The sequence below is a fragment of the Ovis aries genome, chromosome 5 (genome assembly GCF_016772045.2).
Source record: "Ovis aries strain OAR_USU_Benz2616 breed Rambouillet chromosome 5, ARS-UI_Ramb_v3.0, whole genome shotgun sequence".
NCBI lineage: Eukaryota > Metazoa > Chordata > Mammalia > Artiodactyla > Bovidae > Ovis > Ovis aries.
In genome coordinates, this window is record NC_056058.1 from 99,037,073 (window position 1) to 99,059,891 (window position 22,819).

The following is a 22,819-nucleotide window of genomic DNA, read 5'->3' on the forward strand; positions in this document are numbered from 1 at the left end:
AGAAAACACAGTTAGAAATAGTAGATGTATGGCAGACACCAGCACAATATTGTAAAGTAATTATCCTCCTCCAACAACAACAAAAAATAGTCAGCTAAAGACAGGACAGAAAATTCACACACTGATGCACTCTCCTCTGCTTTAATCATATAGCAAACCTAAGTTTAACTAAGAAGCCAAGAGAAAATTTAAAGACACAATAAATAACAAAGCTTAACCTTAAGAGAAATACAAATTTGTGCATGGGGCTGATACTACAGGCCGAAGTGAAAGTGAAAGTGAAGTCGTGTCCAACTCTTTGCGACCCCGTGGACTGTAGCCCACCAGGCTCCTCTGTCCATGGGACTCTCCAGGTAAGAATATTGGAGTAGGGTGCCATTTCCTTCTCCAGGGGATCTTCCCCGACCCAGGGATCGAACCCAGGTCTCCTGCATTGCAGGCAGACACTTTAACCTCTGAGCCACCAGGGAAGCTGTTAACTAAATGAGTTAACACTTAAGTGCTCAGCACAGAGTACAGTCATGCAGCAAACATTATTTGAGTGTTTGTTTAAAGGTAGAATTTACAGACAAAGTCATTTATTAGAAAAGCAAAAGAATAAGAGGTCCCACAAAATGTTTTACAGCAGTTGTGAGCAATACAATAAAATCAATACCAGAGAAACAACATTTGAAAGTCTGTAGCCAACTATGATAAATTTAAGTAATTAAAGTGATAATAGTCCTGGGAATAAATGTGTACTATAATTACAGAGAAATGTAAAAATATTAAATCATATAAAGTAATAAGGTAAGAAAACTTTATAACATCAAGACTAAAATGAAAACTGTAAAAGCTGCCACAGAGTCTGTTACTTGCCAAAAAATTATAGTTAGAGTTTATTTTTAAAAAAGATAAAATTAATAATCTAGACCAAACACACATACATACACACAATCCTGAGGAGTGGAGTTAGTGAACTGCAAATGAGCAGCTAAAATTTCTTAAACCAACTGATGAGGATAAAATGAATAAAACATAAATCCATTGAGAGAAGAGAGAATAATGGGGGAAGGGGTAAGAAGCAAAAGAGAAGTGCAAAACACCAAAATATACAATTAAAAAATGAAAAATTAAATATGTCAGAATTCACAATAATGATGTATGAATAAAACAACTATTAGAAAGACAGATGATGAAATTTGATATTTTTTAGAATGGAAAGTTTGAAAATAAATAGCAAAAAATATGTACCATGAAATGTAAATCATGAACATGTTTATACCTAATGACATCACATTAAATAAATTATATAAACACTGCCTAGATTTCAAGGAAATTAAAAATCTATAAACAAAGTGTTTTAAATCAGCTGTCTCAGAGATGAAGATTTACTTTACAACATTATTAAAGATATTTAAAATATTAACTGATTTGAACAGGAGTTATTTAAAAAGAGAAATAAAAGCCTTATCTGCAAACAAAAAAACCCTCTTTTCAACAAAGCATGGCTTAAGTAAAAATGTGCTGATGAGAATTTAAAATGCTTAGAGCCAAAAAATAAATAATACAAATTACATCTAAATGTATGAGGGAGGTGCTATCAAAAAAAATCTATAAGTAATGATACCGCCATCATAGCTTGTTAGGAGAACTAAATGAGTTAACACTTAAGTGCTCAGCACAGAGTACAGTCATGCAGCAAACATTATCTGAGTGTTTGTTTAAAGGTAGAATTTACAGACAAAATCATTTATTAGAAAAGCAAAAAGTGCAAATAGTATAGAGGCAATATTTATTAAGAAATTTGTGGGAACTTGAAGTGAATCAGCGGGTGAGCAATAAGGCTATAGGTAAAGAAGTCAAGAAGAAGTAAACCACATTGCAACTCATAATCTCAGAAATTAAGGGTAGGTACTAATATGACTGAAAGCAAGAGTGAGGTAGACTTAAAAAAAACAAGAGGTTTGGATGGCAGTCTACATAAACTGTTTGATCCCCAATTCCTATCCCTAACCACAATGCCAGAGGACACTAGGTTTCTTCATAGAAACAACCATAGAGTTGAGAAAGCCAAGTACATCTGTGAGCATAAAACTGAAAACACAATTCAACTGAAAAAGTATTGGCTGCCAGGCTCATCACCCTAGGCAATAAGAAAATACTGAACACTGGAAGTTCAACAATTAAAAACTGGGTCCTTGAGGACTGCCCTAAAAAGAAATAAAACGGTTGAAAATTGAATTGCAAAGCACAGAACTTCCAAGCAACTTTTTATGTAAATATTCTACTGATGTACAGAAAAATACCCAAATCGAAATTATACATCTGATGAATTTCCAAAGCAGGCTTAACTCTGTAACCACGCCCAGGTAAAAAAAATTAATCAAACATTTACTAGAAGGCCAGAGGCTTTTTTGTGCACTTACAAGATTTTATATAATATGAATTGTAAAGTATGCATACATTATAGCTTCTTTTATTGGACATGATACTTGAAAAATCCACCCATGTTTTTGTATATAATAATACTAGTTCATGCCTTATCACTGCTGAATAGTATTCTAGTATGTGCATACAACACAACTTATTTACTCACTGTGATATTAACAAATTTTGCTGCTACTTTAAAAATTCATGTATATGTTCTTTTTGTAAACATTTGCATTTCTGTTGAATATATTCTTAAGAAAGGAATTTGTGTATATAACTAGAAGTTGAATTCTTGGGTCAGAGGATATGTATAGGTTCAGATTTTTATGACACTGTCAAACAGATTTATAAAATGATAAACCAATTTACACTCTCACCAGGAGTGGATAAAATGGCAATTGCTCCACATTCATACCAACATATCTTTCTCTTCCATTTTAACAATTCTGGTGAATGGTACTAGTATTGCCTTGTGATTTTAATATGTATTTCCCTGAAAAACCACTGAAGGTGAGCCCATTTTCACATGAATATTGGCCAACTGGTATCATCTTTTATATAATGCTTGTTCAAATCTTTTTCCATTTTTATTGGATTATCTACCTGTTTATTGTCATATTTTTTAATATATTCTGGACCCAAATACTTTGCAGAATATTTCTATTGAAAAGATTGTTTCATATGCATTTGCACCCTTCATGCTGAACTTTGATGAACATAAGTTCTTAATTTTAATGTAATACCACATTTTTGCTTCATATTTATGTAATTTGTGTCTTGTTTAATAAATCTTTATCTTCTCTAAGGCATGAAGATATTTTCCTACATCTTTCTAAAAAGCTTTATCGTTTTACCACACACATTGAGACGTGCAATCTACCTAGAATTGGTATCTTTGTATGTAGTTACATAAAGGTCAAGATTTTTCTTCATTTAAATGTACCAGATTTAAACAATAACTGTGTCCAAATAATTTTAAATTTAAAAAATATTTAAATTTAAACTTTTGTATTTAAAAAATTACTACTCTATTTATTGGGCGGCAATTCTCTACTACCCTCTGATGCTATATAGCCTACAAGTAGATGCGCTGACTGCTTTTTGTTCTACATTTTCACAGATATTTCTATAGTATGCTGTGGTTCCAATTTCAAAGTATAGAATCGGTGACTGTATTTTGCACACTGGTACTGCATATGCTTCTAAATTCTAAGAGCGACAGTGGAACACATAATTTGCTATCCTTTTCCTCATGTATGGCCCAACAGGAACAACCCAGGACCCCAGGAGGAGAAAGGAAAGTCCCAGCTTAGATTAGGGACTTAAATGAAGCAGTGTCTCATCAACAGACCCTACGTCCGGTGAAAAAAAGTTACCAGGGGCTTGAGGTTTACAGTGGATTAACCACCAACTGAATCCCATTGTCCCTACAGCCCTGAATGGCCTGTACGTGGTGATGTCACTAAATTTTTGGCATAGACTGATGGCACTGGATACACTGTCTTGGACATTGCCAAAGTCTTCTTTTGCACTCCACTAGCACCCAAAGAAGACTAATTTTCATTCATGCTAGAAGGCCACAAACATACATCTGCAATACTCCCTCAGGAGTACCTAAATTCCTCTCCCATTTACTACAAGGGGCAGATTTATTTTGACGGCCACTACCTACGATACCCAAGGGCTTCCCTGGTGGCTCAGAGGGTAAAGCGTCTGCCTCCAATGCGGGAGACCCGGGTTCGATCCCTGGGTCGGGAAGATCCCCTGGAGAAGGAAATGGCAACCCACTCCAGTACTCTTGCCTGGAAAATCCCATGGGCTGAGAAGCCTGGTAGGCTACAGTCCGTGGGGTCGCAAAGAGTCGGACACAACTGAGTGACTTCATTTCACTTCACTTCACTTCACCTACGATACCGAAAGCTTTCAATGATAGAAGATACTCAGTTGGTTGTAGGGTGAGAGGCCTGACTCAATGGCTCTGACTTTGGTGTTATTATACCATCATCAGCAAGGAAGACTGGTCCAGCTTAACAAAATCCAGAGACCGCTCATCAAGTTTTGGGGCATTCTGCAGACAGAATCATACTGCTCTATCCCTCTAGAAGTTAAGGAAAAACTGTCTCCCTTTTCCCCAACCAAAAGCCAGTCTAGCATTGGATTTTGGATTTTTGAGTACTGAACACAGTAGACAATTCACTTAGGGTTTCTTAGCTGACCCACAGACCTACACTGAATGCTAATCAGCAAGCTGTGGTATGCTCCATACTTTGAGGTGAAAGTCAAGTCTCTCAGTCGTGTCTGACTCTTTACAACCCCGTGGACTGTAGCCCACCAGGCTCTTCTGTCCATGGGATTCTCCAGGCAAGAATACTGGAGTGGGTTGCCATTTCCTTCTCCAAGGGATCTTCCCAACCCAAGGATCGAACCTGGGTCTCCCGCATTGCATGCAGACACTTTAACCTCTGATTCTCTATCCCACAAACCTAATAAACCGATTTCATCTGCAAGGCTCTGTGACTGATGATTTTGTGTGCTGGAGCCTCTGGAAAAAGGGAGGAAGCCCCCACTCAGAAGCATTGTTGCTTGTATAGGAGTCACAGACTCCCTGAAACAGCTACATTTAAAAGCAACTCAGCTTATTCTGGGGAAGAAAATGGAAACCCATTCCAGTATTCCTGCCTGGAGAATTCCGTGGGGAGAGGAGCCTGGTAGGCTGCAGTCCTCGGGGTCATAGGGAGTCGAACACGACTGAGTGATGAACACTAACATTTAGCTTATTACTGATCTCTTGGTGTAAACAAAGTCCTGACTCACAGAAAACTTGATTTTATGGACTGATATTCGCATTTGGAGATGAACCAAAACAGACTCACCACTAACCATTTGACAAGCCGTACTTGTCAACTGGAATTGGTGTGGTCAAGCCACGGAGGCGGTCATAAAAGAGCAACAAATGTTTAACGAAACACCACCACTAGACCGCATAGCCCTCAGAATACTGTGGGAATTTCTTTCAAATGAAGTTACTTTCTTTACTCTGGGAAGATTTTCAGAGGGACTACTGATACACTATCTGTACATACCCTGAGGGCAGTTGTCTCTACTTCTCAACAAGTAATCCGACTAGAAAAGGTGGTACAAAAAAACTTGTCCCTAATTTTCGTTGAAATAATCAATGACACTCATCCCTGGAAAGCACTCTGGTCAGCCTCAGTCACTGAGCCTCATTGTTACGGATGACTGAATTGCCCAAAACTTTATCCTCGCAGGCCCGGGTAGAATATATGTAATTACTAACCCATTCTGTTATGCCTGCATGAATACCTCAGGCTAAGTGGAAAAGTCAATACAGAAACTTGAGCAGAAAGTTATCTTGCTTTCTAAGGTAGACCCTGAGGACCAAAAAATTTGGTCAGCTGGCTGCATCCAAACTCTGCTAGCATGATTGAGGCCAATACTGCAGGTGGCCTTATCCTGTTCTTTGGAGTCTTATTGATATTAGCTTTAATTAAGTACTGTATAAAAAAAAACTGAATGATCTAGTCCCTATCTCTGTTAATTATATTAATCATTGTCAAACAAAATGGTATACCTGTGGAAAAATCTGTCATATGGCCCCTGAAACTGTGTCATGTTTGGCTTTTGGACTATGTTCAATCCAACAATGGTGTGCCCTTTACCACAAAATATACCCAACAATGGGCTGAAAGTCAAAACTTTTGCATGTATTAACATTTGTTTTTATTTGGCTTACATGTTTTATGTTCCTTTATTTTCCTTTCTTATTTTTTTTAAATTGTTAATAAAATATTTCAAGTTAATGTACTCTTTACTACTCTCTTACTGGTTACCTGCAAGTTACAGTATGTATCCCTGATTTTTTACAACATAAAATAAATGATCACATTCACCATCTTCCATTAATGCTAGAACCTTAAAACATTTAATTCCACTTGCAACCTCTTTGGGAGAACCAATTCTCAATATCTAATAAAACTGATGTACTTAATAGCAAGGTCTCTGATGTCTAAACATAGATCAACTTTTACAAATGCGCACAAGGAACATGTATATGAGTCTATTTGTTACTTCATTGTTTGGAAAAGTGAAACAGTTAGAGGCAACTTCATGTCGATATATATGATATAGAAAAAGAAACAGTATTCATAAAATAGAATCCCATAGCAATGTTAAAATGCCTTAAATAGAGATCAATATGAATCTGATGAACATAATTTCAGGTAAAAGTAACAGAAGAGCACATACAAAATGATATATAGATTTTAGAAATAGACTGTATGTAGACAGGCACATAAGAGGTAAAAATATATAAATGTGTGAGAAGGAAGAACTCCAACTTTAAAAGAGGTGTAAGTTACCTCTGCAGAGGGAGGAAAAGAAATGTGATAAAAGAGAAATGCAGAAGTCCTACAAATTTCTATATGTTAAAAACTAGTGATGCAATGATGGGAAAATGTTCATATTTTTAAAAGTTGAACAACCAGGGTTCAGATATTTAAAATTTAAGCAAACACTACTGCTCCTTCTACTTCCCACTTAGTTGAAATATTTCATAAATACATAAAAGAAAACTTTACATAAAAATTTCACAATGAATGCAATGAGTGGAAATGTCTACCTGCTAGTGTAGTTGCCTCATTGGGTGGTAATATAAACTGATTTTCTATATATATAGGCAAAAATTCAGATGCTCCGATCATAACTAAAGATTCTGAAGCTCTTGACAGAGATAGATACATAAATATTGGATTCTTGATCAGAATCTGAAATAGAAATAAGTTATGTATGAATTATTTTATTTTATTAGGTAAAGAAAAATAGATATACCCACCTGTATATGAGTGACCGATCCACAAAAAGTTTACCTTTGTCAATAACTGACAATACTATATGTATATAAAAATTGAAACAGAAACTTAAAATTCACCAATATACCATAAAAGACATGTAGCGTTCGAACCATTTTTATTTGCTATTTGATCTCCATACTACCTATAATTTTTATTTGTGACTCTGGCAGTGTGTTAGGACTGCTAGAACTAGAATATTAATTTTCAAACTGATTTCTGTATTTCTTAGATATGTATATATCTTTGAGAATGTTCAGTGATGTTTTATATTTGTATATTTTTAAATAAACTTAAAATTTCTTTTTCTATCCCTTAACACTATTTCTGAAATCTATCATTTTCTGCGTATTTATCAAATTCATCTTCTGGGTTAAATTTAACACATTACATAGTGTAATACCACTCCCATAGGGTTAAATGCTTAAGTCGACTTGAGCTTCCTACTGGTGCAAACAAGGTGACATTAAACATCCTTGTGCAACCCTTAAGGAAATAGGATAGAGCGTCTTTGGAAGTATATATACTAGACAGGGATTACTAGGGCTCTGGGATTTGGTCTACCTCATGCCATTATTTCTCCAAATTTTTCTGCAAAATTATCAGTTTATACTCCCACCTTAATACAAGGGAATCCCATTTTCTTCATGTAGCGACTGATACTTTCTAAAATTCATCAGAGCAACATTTCTGATTTCATATCCCTTTCCAGAACTTCGCCATTCTCCAAGAAAGAGGTGTTGAACTTTACAAGGTCTGAATGACTGCCTCACAAAGCAAGTAATGCTGCACAAGTTCTGAGACTGGGTCATAAACTGACAGTAGGACTTCTGCTGGGAACTCTCGCTCTCAGGAGTCTGCCCATGGAACTTGGTTACCACGTTCTGAGAAAAACCAGGCCAGATGGGGAGGTCATGTGTGGGCATTCTAGCAAACAGCCAGAATCAAAAGCTAATATCTGGAACAAGCCTTCAGATGACTTTATCACCCAGACTTACTTCACTATAGTTGATCAAAACAGATGCTCTATTATTTAAAGCCACTAAGTTTGGGGGTGGTTTGTCATGTAGCAACAGATAACTGGCACAACCCACATAATCACAAACACTTTAATATTAGTTGGCTTTCAAAATTTCACCATTCTGATGAATGCATATTATTACAGTGCTATATTTTATAATTCTCTAACTTCAAACATATAACTGAGCATTTCTTCATATAATTTCTTAGCTATTTAGTATTCTCTTGGGAGTATGAACTGGCTGTTTATATGCTTCCTGAAATTCTTCAGTAGATTTTCCAAGAACTCTAATTTATTCTAAACACTAATCTTGTGTTGGATTTAGATATCTGTCACCCAACTTTTAATACTGTCAGCTTCCTTCATTGAACAGAAATCTTAATGTAATGTACTTAAGAAATTTAAATTACGTTAATATCTTAATGTAATCAATCCATAAATAAGTTCATATTTGACACTATTACAAATCTTGTCTATTATTTTCATATCCTTATATTGCAAGGTGTTTCTTTCAGTTTAAACCTTGACTTTGTCATTTTTTATAGTCACATTCTATTAACCTAGAAATTATCTTTTTGCATAATATGAAGTAGAAAGCCAACTTCATTTTTCCACACAAAGAACTGAGTTAGTCATCATACCTACTGAACAATTATCTTCGGAGTGCCTCCTCTATCATATGACAAGTTCTTATATACACTAATCTGTAGCTGGGTTTTCTGTTCCACTGGCCTGTTTATTTGTACTGAGGAAATACTATCTTTTCTTTTTTTAACCACTATGGCTTTATATCGGGTCTTATTGTGTACTAGAATAAACATTCTTTGTTTCACTTATTCATGCCCTTGCATGCCCAGTCACTCAGTGACTTCCCTGCCAGGCTCCTCTGTCCATGGAATTTTCCAGGCAAGGATACTAGAGTGGGTTGCCACTTCCTTCTGCAGGGGATTTTCCCAACCCAGGGAAGAGCATGACCTTGTACACCAGAGTAACACCCACTTTCCCCCACAGCCAGTCCCTCCCATCAGAAGCTTGCACAAGTCTCTTACCCTCATCCATCAGAGGGCAGATAGAATCAAAACTACAATCACAGAAAACTAACCAAAATGATCACATAGATCACAGCTTTGTGTAATGTAATGTCCTATAGGGTCACTATAAGCCTATGAGCCATGTCCTATAGGGTCACCCAAGACGGATGGGTCATGGTAGAGAGTTATGACAAACTGTGGTCCACTGGAGAAAGAAATGGCAAACCATTTCAGCATTCTTGCCTTGAGAACCCCATGAACAGTATGAAAAGGCAAAAAGATATGATACTACTGGAGAAGAGCAAAGAAATAGGTCCAGAAGGAATGAAGAGGCTGAGCCAAAGCAGAAACAATGCCCAGTTGTGGGTATGTCTGGTGGTGAATGTAAAGTCTGATGCTCTAAAGAACAATACTGCGTAGGAACTTGTTAGATTCTTGAATCAAGGTAATTTGGAAGTGGTCAAACAGGAGATGACAAGAGTGAACATTGACATTTTAGGAATGAGCGAACTAAAGAAGGTTGGAATGGGTGAATTTAATTCAGATGACCGTTATATCTACTACTGTGGGCAAGAATCCCTTTGAAGAAATGGAGTAGCTGTCATAGTCAACAAAAGAGTCCAAAATGCAGTACTTGGGTGCAATCTCAAAAATGACAGAATGGTCTCAGTTCATTTCAAAGACAAACCATTCAGTATTACAGTAATCCAAGTCTATGCCCCAACCACTAATGCCAAAGAGCTGAAACTGTATGGTCCTATGAAGATCTACAAGACCTCTACAACTAACACCAAAAAAGATGTCCTTTTCATCACAGGGGACTGGAATGCAAAAGTAGGAAATCATGAGATACCTGGAATAACAGGCAAGTTTGGCCCTGGGATACAAAATGAAACAGAGCAAGGCTAACAGTTTTGCCAAGAGAACACCCTGGCCATAGCAAACACCCTCTTCCACCGACACAATAGATGACTCAACACATGGACATCACCAGATGGTCAATAGTGAAATCAGATTGATTATATTCTTTGCAGCCAAAGATGGATATGCTCTATACAGTCAGCAAAAGCAAGACTGGTAGCTGATTGTGGCTCAGATCATGAACTCCTTATTGAAAAATTCAGACTTAAATGGAAGTGAAGTGAGTGAAAGTTGCTCAGTCATGCCCAATTCTTTGACCCCATGGACTATACAGTCAATGGAATTCTCCAGGCCAGAATAGTGGAGTGTGAAGCCTTTCCCTTCTCCAGGGGATCTTCCCAACCCAGGAATGGAACCCAGGTCTACTGCATTGCAGGCAGATTCTTTACCAACTGAGCTATGAAGAAAGTAGGGTAAACCACTAGGGTATTCAGAAGTGAAGTGAAGTGAAGAAGTCGCTCAGTCGTGTCCGACTCTTTGCGACCCCATGGACTGTAGCCTACCAGGCTTCTCAGTCCATGGGATTTTCCAGGCAAGAGTAGTAGAGTGGGTTGCCTTTTCCTTCTCCAGGGGATCTTCCCGACCCAGGGATTGAACCAGGGTCTCCCACATTGGAGGCAGACACTTTAACCTCTGAGCCACCAGGGAAGCCCAGGCTATTCATATATGACCTAAATCAAATACCTTATGATTATACAGTGGAAGTGAGAAATAGATTCAAGGGATTAGATCTGATAGAGTGCTTGTCTATCGACAGAGGTTTGTGACATTGTACAGGAAGCAGTGATCAAAACCATTCCCAAGAAAAAGAAATGCAAACAAGGCAAAATGGTTGTCTAAGGAGACCTGACAAATAAGTGAGAGAAGAAGAGAAGTAAAAGGCAAAGGAGAAAAGGAAAGATACATTCATCTGAATGCAGAATTCACAGAATAGCAAGGGAAGATAAGAAAGCCTTCCTCAGTGACCAGTGCAAAGAAATAGAGAAAAACAATACAATGGGGAAGCCTAGAGATCTCTTCAAGAAAATTAGAGATACCAAGGGAACATTTCATGCAAAGATGGGCTGAATAAAGGACAGGAATGGTATGGACCTAATAGAAGCAAAAGATATTCAGAAAAGATCGCAAGAATACACAGAACTGTAGAGAAAATATCTTAATGACCCAGATAACCATTTTGTTGTGATCACTCACCTAGAGCCAGACATCCTAGAGTGTGAAGTCAAGAGGGCCTTAGGAAGCATCACTATGAGCAAAGCTAGTGGAGATGATGGAATATCCATTGAGTTATTTCAAATCCTTAAAAATGATGCTATGAAAGTGGTGCACTCAATATGCCAGCAAATTTGGAAAACTCAGCTTAGGCCAAAAATTTGAAAAAGTCAGTTTTCATTCCAATCACCAAGAAGGGCAAGGCCAAAAAATATTCAGACTACTGCACAACTGAACTCATTTCACATGCTAGTAAGGTAATGCTCAAACAGTATTGAACTGAGGACTTCCAGATGTACAAGCTGGATTTAGAAAAGGCAGAGGAACCAGAGATCAAATTGCCAACATACACTGGATCACAGAAAAAGCAAGAGAATTTCAGAAAAATATCTACTTCTGCTTCACTGGCTATGGTAAAGCCTATGACTGTGTGGATGGATCACAACAAACTGTGGAAAATTCTTTAAGAGATGGAAATAACAGACTACCTTACCTGCCTCTTGAAATATCTGTATGAATGTCAAAAAGCAACAGTTAGACCTGGACATGGAACAACAAACTGGTTCAAAATTGGGAGAGAAGCACATCAAGGCTGTATATTGTCACCCTGCTTATTTAACTTATATGCAGAGTACATCCTGTGAAAAGCCAGGCTGGATGAAGTTCAAGCTGGAATCAAGATTGCCGGGAGAAATATCAATAACCTCAGATATGCAGATGACACCACCCTTATGGCTGAAAGCTAGTAGGAACAGCCTCTTGATGAAAGTGAAAGAGTTAAGAGTGGAAAAGCTGGCTTAAAACTCAATTCGGAAAACTAAGATCATGGCATCTGGTCCCATCTTTCACGGCAAACAGACGGTGAAACAATGGAAACACTGAAAGACTTTATTTCGGGGGGCTCCAAGATCACTGCGGATGGTGACTGCAGGCATGAAACTAAAAGATGCTTGCTCCTTGGAAGAAAAGCTATGACAAACCTAGACAGCATATTAAAAAGCTGAGACATCACTTTGTTGACAAAGATCGGTATAGTCAAAGCTATGGTTTTTCCAGTAGTCATGTATGGATATGAGAGTTGGACCATGAAGAAAGCTGAGCACTGAAGAATTGATGTTTTGAACTGTGGTGTTGGAGAAGACTCTTGAGAGTCCCTTGGACTGCAAGGAGATTCAACCAGTCCTTTCTAAAAGAGATCAGCCCTGGGTGTTCTTTGGAAGGAATGATGCTAAAGCTGAAACTCCAGTACTTTGGCCACCTCATGAGAAGAGCTGACTCATTGGAAAAGACTCTGATGCTGGGAGGGATTGGGGGCAGGAGGAAAAGGGGACAACAGAGGATGAGATGGCTGGATGGCATCACTGACTCGATGGACATGAGTTTGAGTGAACTCTGGGAGTTGGTGATGGACAGGGAGGCCTGGCATCCTGCAATTCATGGGATCGCAAAAAGTCAGACATGACTGAGCAACTGAGCTGAACTGAATATATGAGCGCCTAAATATACAAAGCAAACACTAACAGACATAAAAGGAGAAATTAGCAAGAATACAAAAATAGTAGGGGACATTAATATCCCATTTGTATCAATTGACACACCATCCAGACATAAAATCAATATGGAAATGGTGGTCTTACACGACACATTAGACTACTTGGCTTAACAGACATCCATAGGACATTGCATCCCCAAACAGCAGATATACATTCTTTTCAGGTGCACATAGAGTGTTCTTCGGGTCAGATCATATGCCGGCCACAAAATAAGTCTCAACAAATTTAAGAGGACAGAAACCATATTGCACACTTTTTCTAACCACAGTGGTATGTAACTAGAAATCAGTTATAGGCAAAAAGATGGATAAAGCACAAATGTGGAGACAAAACAACATGCTACTAGAAAATCAATGGGCCAGTGAAGAAATCAAAGCGGAAAACAGAAAAGGTACAGAGAAAAATGGAAATTAAAAAGACAAATCCCAAAATCTATGGGATACATCAAAAGCAGTTCAAAGAGGGGAGTTCATAGCAATACAGTCCTGCTTGGAGAAACAAATCTCAGAAACCAACAACTTAACCTACCATCTAAATAGAAGATATCAACCAAATCAAGAGCTGTTTTATTTTTTTTTAAAGATAAGCCTTAAGCTAGGTTCACTAAGAAAAAAAGATAGAGGATACAAATAAACAAAATAAGAAATTAAAGAGGAAAAATTACAACTGATATCACAGAGATATAAAAATTGTAAGAGAATATAGCAAATAGTTAAAGGCCAACAAATGGACAATCTAGAACAAATGGATAAATTTCTAGAAACATACAATCTTCCAAAACTGAATCTAAAGAAGGAATAAACAATCTGAACAGATCCATCACTAGCAATGAAATTGAATTTGTAAGAAAAAATTTTCAGCAAACAAGTCCAGGACTGGACAACCTCATAGGGGAATTCTACCAAGCATATAGATAAGAGCTAATATTTATCCTTCTCAAGCCATCTCAAAAAATTTTGGAGGGAACGCTCTCTAATTCATTCTGCAAGGTCACCATTACCCTCATACCAAATCAGATAAAGACAAGCACATAAAAATAAAACTACGGGTCAAATTTTCTGATGAAAATAGATGCATAAATCCTCAAAAAAAATTAGCAAATTGAATACATGTTTGTTGGTTTTGTTGCTTTGACATGTAGGTTCATAAAAGCAAAACTCAGTCATGACCCATGAGAAGGGCTGACAGGAATTTTAACTGGGTAAGGTCCTATAGGCCATTCTAAAATAAACATTTCTAAATGAAAAAAAAAGTTGTTTGTGAGAGTATTTGTTAACTTCTAAAGTTCTTTTCTAAGTTATTTAAATATAATAAAAAGATAATGCTAATACCTACCTCTGTCATCTTATTAAATGGCTTATTTATTTATATAGAGAAAAAATAAATTCATTATAATATAAAAGTTTAAAGCAATAGAAGAAGGAAAAATACTTGGTATCAGTCTTTGACACTAACCAAGTTTGTACTGATGCCACATAGGTGAAATGGATCCTATTTTCCATTATCTAGAAAATGAGTAGGTTAATCAAGACCTCAAAAGTTCCATTCAGATTCAAGTTGAACACTTTATACTTTTCTTAAATCCATAACAAAAATATTGTACATGTCAAGTTAATTTGCTTGTTTATATAAAATACTTTACCCTGAAAGTAGCAAATAAGTCCTTGATACTAGGTCCAAATTCCTGATCTTTTGTTTGATCTCTGTCCAAAATATGAGGCTGTTTACGTTTCCCAGCTTTTATCCTTGCTGTGCCTATACATTAACAAGGAGAAGAATCTTATAACATGTTCAAATAACTAACACACATATAATAAGCATTCATACACATTCCAACATATACCCAATTGGTCCTGAAATGGTAAGTGAACTATTTTTGAACAAGCTAAAATCAAGCTGGTGGCCTTTGGTGGCTCAGACGATAAAGCGTCTGCCTGCAATGCAGGAGACCCAGGTTAAATCCTTGGGTTGGGAAGATCCCCTGGAGAAGGAAATGGCAACCCACTCCAGTACTCTTGCCTGGAAAATTCCATGGACTGAGGAGCATGGTAGGCTACAGTCCATGGGGTCCCAAAGAGTAGGACACAACTGAGCAACCTCACTTTCACTTTCAAAGTCAAGCTAATAAACTAAAAGACATGCTCTTCTAAAACAGTACTGTCCTAAAGATCTTTGTGATAAGGGAAATTTCCCATATCTGTACTTTCCAATATCTCCAATATCGTAGCCATTAGCTATGATGAGGCTATTAAATATTTTAAAATGTAGCTCCTATGATTGAGTAAATGGATTTTTAATTTAAATTAAAATTTAAATAGATACATATAACAACTACAGTATTTGACAGCATAGCCCTAAAATATAAAAGTACAAATTTGGTATCACTAAAAATATTTTGTACCAATTAAATTTACTACCATTAGGAAGCTATTTGATTTCTCTAATGTTACATGTATATTCCAGTGTTTCCCAAAGACTTTTAATAGTTAGTACTTTACCTTGGGTAAATAAGATTAAATATGCTTCTCTCATCAAGAAAATTTTAGATAGCATGAAGCATTTTTAGACAGGAATGACAAAAAAACAAAAATATGTACTAATGACAGTCTGGCACATAAATAAAATAATTACTTGGTGGCATGCTTTATTTGTTCAAATAATACTAGCACATGTCACTGTTTGTCCATCACAGAAAGAAATGTACACAGAAAGTAATGAAATTCAGTCATATTCTGAGAATTGGGGATCAGGGTAGGGGTGAGGAATATACTCTCCTTTAATTTAATGAATTATATTTTTATAGTCACCTCGTAAACTCTGTGGAAAGCATGAAAATGGTATTAATGTAGACCATGCAATTACTGCAATAATAACAAAATAACTCCACCAACTCCGCCGCCAACGTTCTTTATCATCACTGTCTCCAAAACTTTAATAGAGAAAATGAAAATTTTCAACTTTGCATAGTTTATTACAAAGCCATAATTAAACAGAGAGAGAAAGAGCATTTTCTGTTAATTTGTCTTTGTTATTGCTTTGTTTTGCTGAGATTGAGTGGTTGTGAGTTCTCCAATTATGTGGTTCTCTTCTTTCATGTAGGATGCTAAACTTTTTCCTTTCCCCACTTTTCCCCTGTCTGCTCAGGTGGTGAACAGTAATTCTTTGTCCCTTTTAAACTTCTTTCTCCGACAGAAGTTACACATTTAGAAGACTATCACTCTAAATCTGATCTATTTTTTAAAATCATTCTTACCTCCTTTAAACCATGTGCCAAATTCTTTAGAACAAGCTTGGCCCTTTAAATTGCACAACTAACACTTAATCCAGGTATCTGACTCATTACCATTTCTTGGTAATCTTTCTCTTATAGTCCTTTCTCTGAACTCTCAGATTGAGCATGTTTTAGCCTTCTAGTAACCCTAACTAATTACGCTTTGATAGCCTTTGTCTTCTATCTCCCCTGTGGTTTTTCTTGGTCTGTCTTTGCAAACCACAAAGCTTTGCAGTGGGCAGAGCAAGATGGAAATGTTAAGGGTCCTCTGCTGGGATTTTGTTGATTTTTTTTTCCCCCTTTTCAGTCACAGTTGTTTTGTAGTTTCAACATTCTTTGTTTCCAATTATGCTCAGGCCATGATTTTTGTGAGGGATTTTCATGTTATGACATTATTTTATATCATTTAGGGAGGAGACTTGGGGAAGCTGATTACCACATCGCTGCCATTATCTTCAGTTCCACACACACTTAAGATGCTGTCCAGCCAGCTGTTGTGGGAAAAAGTCCACATCCACAGGAAACAGCTTTGGTGGTACTCTAATGCCAGCAAGATCTGCTGCCAACAGAACCTGGTGAGTAGCCTGCATTTAGGCTTTGACTGTCACAGAGTATGGAGAATATTCCCAGTTTATTTATCAATGGGACAACTTCCTATCCATTGCTACATTATTCAGGGATACAAATACCAACTTGCAATGACACAGGGTTACAAATTTGATATCCATAATTCAGTAAGGATATATACATGTAGATATGTTATGCCCAGGGAGTTTCAACTCCAGATTATCACTGAGCTCTGTTTCCTTGTTGACTATAACATTCATAAAATTTCTATTTTTCTCTCTTATATTTATAAAATTATAGCTTTTTATCTTTTGGAAATCTTTCTTTTTACATGTGAGCCCATCTATGCATTCTAACTATATGTATGCATTGGTTCCAATTATTACCATGCAACTACTCTCATTTGACACACAAATCCAACTGTTACAAGTCAAAACATTTTATTATAACCTATAATTATCAAATGTATCTGGGAGAGCAATTTTGTAAAAACAGTCCCTTATTTGATGAATGAGGACTTGTTTAACAATATAGAAAATAATACAATAAAGCTTTAGTTATTGAAACCCTTTAGTATTGGCATGAAATTAAAAAATATATATATCAGGGAACATACTAGAGATACAGAGACAGGAAGAAAATCTATATATACACAAGAAAATTTTACTTATCATAAAGATGGTATTTAATATTAAAAATTAAGTTAATATTTAAAAAATCATGGACTGACTAAAAAATGTTATCAGTATAAATAAATATTCCTTTCAGGAAAAAATATAAATGTGTCCCCTTTCTCATACTGTATGCAAAAATAAACTGAAATTGATGTTAAATTTAAATCAATCAAATCCAGACAAGGACACCACAAGTAAAGAAAACTACAGGTCAATATCTGTGATGAACATCAGTGCAAAAATACTCAATCAAATACTAGAAAACTGAACTAAACAGTATATTAAAAGGATCACAACCATGATCAAGTGGGATTTCTTCCAAGGATACAAGGATGATTCAACATCTGCAAATCAATCAATATGATTCACCACATTAACAAAATGAAGGATAAAAATCATATGATCGTGCCAATTAAAGCAGAAAAAGCATTTGAGAAAATCCAACATCCATTTATGATGAAAGATACTCAATGGATTGAGTATACAGGGAACACTTTGTTGTTTAGTCTCTAAATTGTGTCTGACTCTATTGCAACCCCACGGACTGTAGCCTGCCAGACTGCTCTGTCCATAGGATTTCCCAAGCAAAAATACTGGAATGGGTTACCATTTCCTTCTACAGGGGATCTTCCCGACCCACAGATCAAACTGCATTGGCATGTGAATTCTTTACCAGTGAGCCACTGAGGAAGTCCACAGAGGGAACATACCTCAACATTAAAAAGGCCGTACATGACAAACACACAGCTAACATCACACTGAACAGTGAAAAGCTAAAAACATTTCTTCTGAGATCAGATAAAGGTAAGGATGCTTAACTAGCCACAGCAATTAGGCAAGAGAAAGAAATAAAAGGCAACCAAATCAGAAAGAAATAAGTAAAACTGTTTCTGTGTGAAAATGGCATGATATTACATATCATCCAAAAACTCCACCTGAAAACCTGGTGAGGGCCCCAAGCTATGACACCATTCTATTTAACCAGATATTTCTGGATAATGGTGTGCAGATTAAGACCAGTAAATTTTGTAATTACCATGCTGTCATACTGCCTTTGTATGTATAGAAAAAGCCTAGAGAGATAACCACAGGAATGAGATACCACAGGGATGAATAGGGCATCTATATGAATGGTAGTGATAGCATAGGCACTGCTGGTAGAATAAACATTGTTATGAATGAATATTTGTGTCCCCTGAAAATTCATATGTTAAGGTTCCTTTTAATGGTTCTAGGAAGTGGAGCTTTGGGGAAGTGATTAGGTTATGATGGTAGAGTCTGCATGAATGTGATTAAAAACCCCAGACAGACTTCTTGCCCCTTCACCCATGAAAAGATACAGGGAGAAAATAGCTGTATCTATGAACCAGGAAGCAGGATCTCACCAGACACTGAATTTGCCAGCACCTTGATCATGGACTTGTCAGCATACAGAAATATAAGAAGTAAATTTCTATTTCTGTAAGCTCAGAGTATGAGATTTCTATTCAGTTCAATTAGGTTCAGTTGCTCAGCCGTGTCCATCTCTTTGCAACCCCATGAACTGCAGCACACCAGGCATCCCTGTCCATTACCAACTCCTGGAGTCCACCCAAACCCATGTCCATTGAGTCGGTGATGTCATCCAGCCACCTCATTCTCTGTCATCCCCTTCTCCTCCCTCCCTCAATCTTTCCCAGCATCAGGGTCTTTTCAAATGAGTCAGCTCTTTGCATCAGCTGGCCAAAGTATTGGAGTTTCACCTGTCCAAATGGACAAAGACAGTAGAGAAGAAAATTCTTGCCTAGGATATGTGCTGTTGTTACTGTTGTTGCTAAGTTGTGTCCCACTCTTTGTGACTCATGGATTGTAGCACAACAGACTCTTCTGTCCTCCACTATTTCCTGGAGCTTGCCCAAATTCCTGTTCATTGAGTAGATGACGCTATCTAAGCATCTCATCCTCTGATGCTCCTTTCTCCTTTTGCCTTCAATCTGTCCTAGCATCAGGGTCTTTTCCAGTGAGTCAGCTCTTCACATCAGGTGGCCAAAATATTGGAGCTTAAGCTTTGTCATCAGTCTACCAATGAATATTCAGGGTTAATTTCCTTTAGGGTTGATTGGTTTGATCTCCTTGCTGTCCAAGGGACTCTCAAGAGTTTTCTCCACCATCATACAATTCAAAAGAATCAATTCTTTGGCACTTAGCCTGCTCTACAATCCAACTCTCACATATGTATATGACTACTGGAAAAATCATAGCCTGGACTACATGGACATTTATTAGCAAAGTGATGCTTCCTTTTAAATACAATATCTAGATTTGTCATACCTTTCCTTTCAAGAAGTTCAGTTCCATTCAGTTCAGTCTCGCAGTCATGTCTAACTTTTTGCAGCCCCATGTATTGTACCTCTCCAGGCCTCCCTGTTTATCACCAGCTTCTGGAGCTTACTCAAACCCATGCCCATTTTGTCAGTGATACCATCCAACCATCTCATCCTCTGCCATCCCCTTCTCCTGCCTTCAATCTTTCCCAGCATCAGGGTCTTTTCAAATGAGTCAGTTCTTCACATCAGGTGGTCAAAATATTGGAGCTTCAGTTTCAGCATCAGTCCTTCCGATGAATATTAAGAACTTATTTCCTTTAGGAGGGACTGTTGGATCTCCTTGCAGTCCAAGGGACTCTCAAGAGTCTTCTCCAGCACCACAGTTCAGAAGCATAATTTCTTCGGCACTCAGCTTTCTTTGTAGTCCAACTCTCACAGCCATACATGACTACTGGAAAAACCATAGCCTTGACTAGATGGATCACTGTTGGCTAAGTAATGTCTCTGCTTTTTAATAAGCTGTCTAGGTTGGTCATAACTTTTCTTCCAAAGAACAAGCGTCTTTTAATTTCATGGCTGCAGTCACCACTTACAGTGATGTTGAGGCCCCCCAAAATAACTCTGACACTGTTAGCACTGTTTCCCCATCTATTTCCCATGAAGTGATAGGACCAGATGCCATGATCTTAGTTTTCTGAATGTTGAGTTTTAAGCCAACTTTTTCACTCTCCTCTTTCACTTTCATCAAGAGGCTCTTTAGTTCTTCTTCACTTTCTGCCATAAGGGTGGAATCATCTGCATATCTGAAGTTATTGACATTTCTCCCAGCAATCTTGATTCCAGCTTGTGCTTCTTCCAGCCCAGTGTTTCTCATGATCTACTCTGCATATAAGTTAAATAAGCAGGGTGACAATATACAGCCTTGATGTACTTCAATTTCTATTTGGAACCTGTCTGTTCCATGTCCAGTTCTAACTGTTGCTTCTTGACCTGCATACAGACTTCTCAAGAGGAAGGTCAGGTGATCTGGTATTCCCATCCCTTTCAGAATTTTTCACAGTTTGTGGTAATCCACACAGTCAAAGGCTTTGGCATAGTCAATAAAGCAGAAATAAACCAGTTCTATCACTTAATGGCAAATAGAAGGGGAAAAACTGGAGCAGTAAAGATTTTATTTATTTCCTTGGCCCCCAAAATCACTGTGGATGCTGACTGTAGCCATGAAATTAAAATATGCCTACTCGTTGAAATATCAATAACCTCAGATATGCAAATGACACCACCCTTATGGCAGAAATTGAAGAAGAACTAAAAGCCTCTTGATGAAAGTGAAAGAGGAGAGTCAGAAAGTTGGCTTAAAGCTCAACATTCAGAAAACGAAGATCATGGCATCTGGTCCCATCACTTCATGGGAAATAGATGGGGAAACAGTGGAAATAGCAGCTGACTTTATTTTGGGGGGCTCCAAAATCAATGAAGATGGTGATTGCAGCCATGAAATTAAAAGATGCTTGCTCCTTGGAAGGAAAGTTATGACCAACCTAGACAGCATATTAAAAAGCAGAGACATTAGTTTGTCAACGAAGGTCCATCTAGTCAAGGCTAGGTTTTTCCAGTAGTCATGTATGGATGTGAGAGTTGGACTATAAAGAAAGCTGAGCACCAAAGAATTGATGCTTTTGAACTGTGGTGTTGGAGAAGACTCTTGAGAGTCCCTTGGACTGCAAGGAGACTCAACCAGTCCAACCTAAAGGTGATCAGTCCTGGGTGTTCATTGGAAGGACTGATGTTGAAGTTGAAACTCCAATACTTTGGTCACCTGATGCGAAGAGCTGACTCATTTGAAAACACCCGATGCTGGGAAAGATCCTCCCCTCCTCCTGAGGGCAGGAGGAGAAGGGGATGACAGAGGATGAGATGGTTGGATGGCATCACTGACTCAATGGACATGAGTGTGGGTAAACTCCAGGAGTTGGTGATAGACAGGGAGACCCTGGCGTGCTGCAGTTCATGGGGTCACGAAGAGTCGGACATGACTGAGTGACTGAACTGAACTGAACTGATGGAACTGGATGCCATGATCTTAGCTTTTTTCACATTGTTTCAAGCCAACTTTTTCACTCTTCTCTTCCACCTTCATCAAGACACATTTTAGTTCCTCTTCACTTTCTGCCATTAGAATGGTATCATTTCTATGCCTGAAGTTGTTGATATTTTTTCCCTGCAATCTTGATTCCAGCTTGTGATTCATCTAGCCTGCCATTTCACATGATGTACTCTGCATAGAAGTTAAATAAGCATGGTGACAATAATTCAGTAGTTCCATGGCCAGTTCTAACTGCTGCTTCTTGACCTGTTAACAGGTTTCTCAGGAGGCAGGTAAGGTGGTCTGGTACTTCCATCTCTTTAAGAATTTTCCACAGTTTGTTGTGATATGCACAGTCAAAGGTTTCAGTGTAGTCAAGGAAGCAGAAGCAGATGTTTCTCTACAAGTTTCTTGCCTTCTCCATCATCCAACAAATGTTGGCAATTTAATCTCTGGTTTCTCTGCCTCTTTGAAACCCAGCTTGTACATCTGGAAGTTCTCAGTTCATATACTGCTGAAGCCTAGCTTGAAGGATTTTGAGCATAACCTTGCCAGCACATGAAATGACTGCAATTGAATTGTAGTTTGAACATTCTTTGAAATTGCCCTTCTTTGGGATTGGAATGAAAACTGACTTTTTTCAGTTCTGTGACCACTGCTGAGTTTTCCAAATCTGCTGATGTACTGAGCACAGCACTTTAACAGCATCATCTTTTAGGATTTTAAATAGTTCAGCTAAAATTCCATCACTCCCATTAGCTTTATTTGACTTTACACTGCAGGATGTCTGTCTCTAGGTGAGTGACCACATCAAGGTGGATATCCAGGAAATTAAGACCTTTTTTGTACAGTTCGTTTATGTGCTCTTGCCACCTCTTCTTAATCTCTCCTGCTGCT

General features: G+C 37.6%; 1 protein-coding gene across 1 annotated transcript in view; it reads right to left on the reverse strand.

Moving 5' to 3' along the window:
- SLCO6A1 (solute carrier organic anion transporter family member 6A1) overlaps positions 1-22,819 on the reverse strand; it is a 96,845-nt gene that overhangs the window by 46,018 nt on the left and 28,008 nt on the right. Inside the window, exons 5-8 of the mRNA XM_027970643.2 lie at positions 16,337-16,349; positions 15,826-15,935; positions 14,661-14,773; positions 7,052-7,196 (exon numbers count right to left, since the gene is read on the reverse strand). Of these exons, the coding sequence (XP_027826444.1) occupies positions 7,052-7,196; positions 14,661-14,773; positions 15,826-15,935; positions 16,337-16,349 (381 nt within the window). The remainder of the gene's footprint in view (positions 1-7,051; positions 7,197-14,660; positions 14,774-15,825; positions 15,936-16,336; positions 16,350-22,819) is intronic.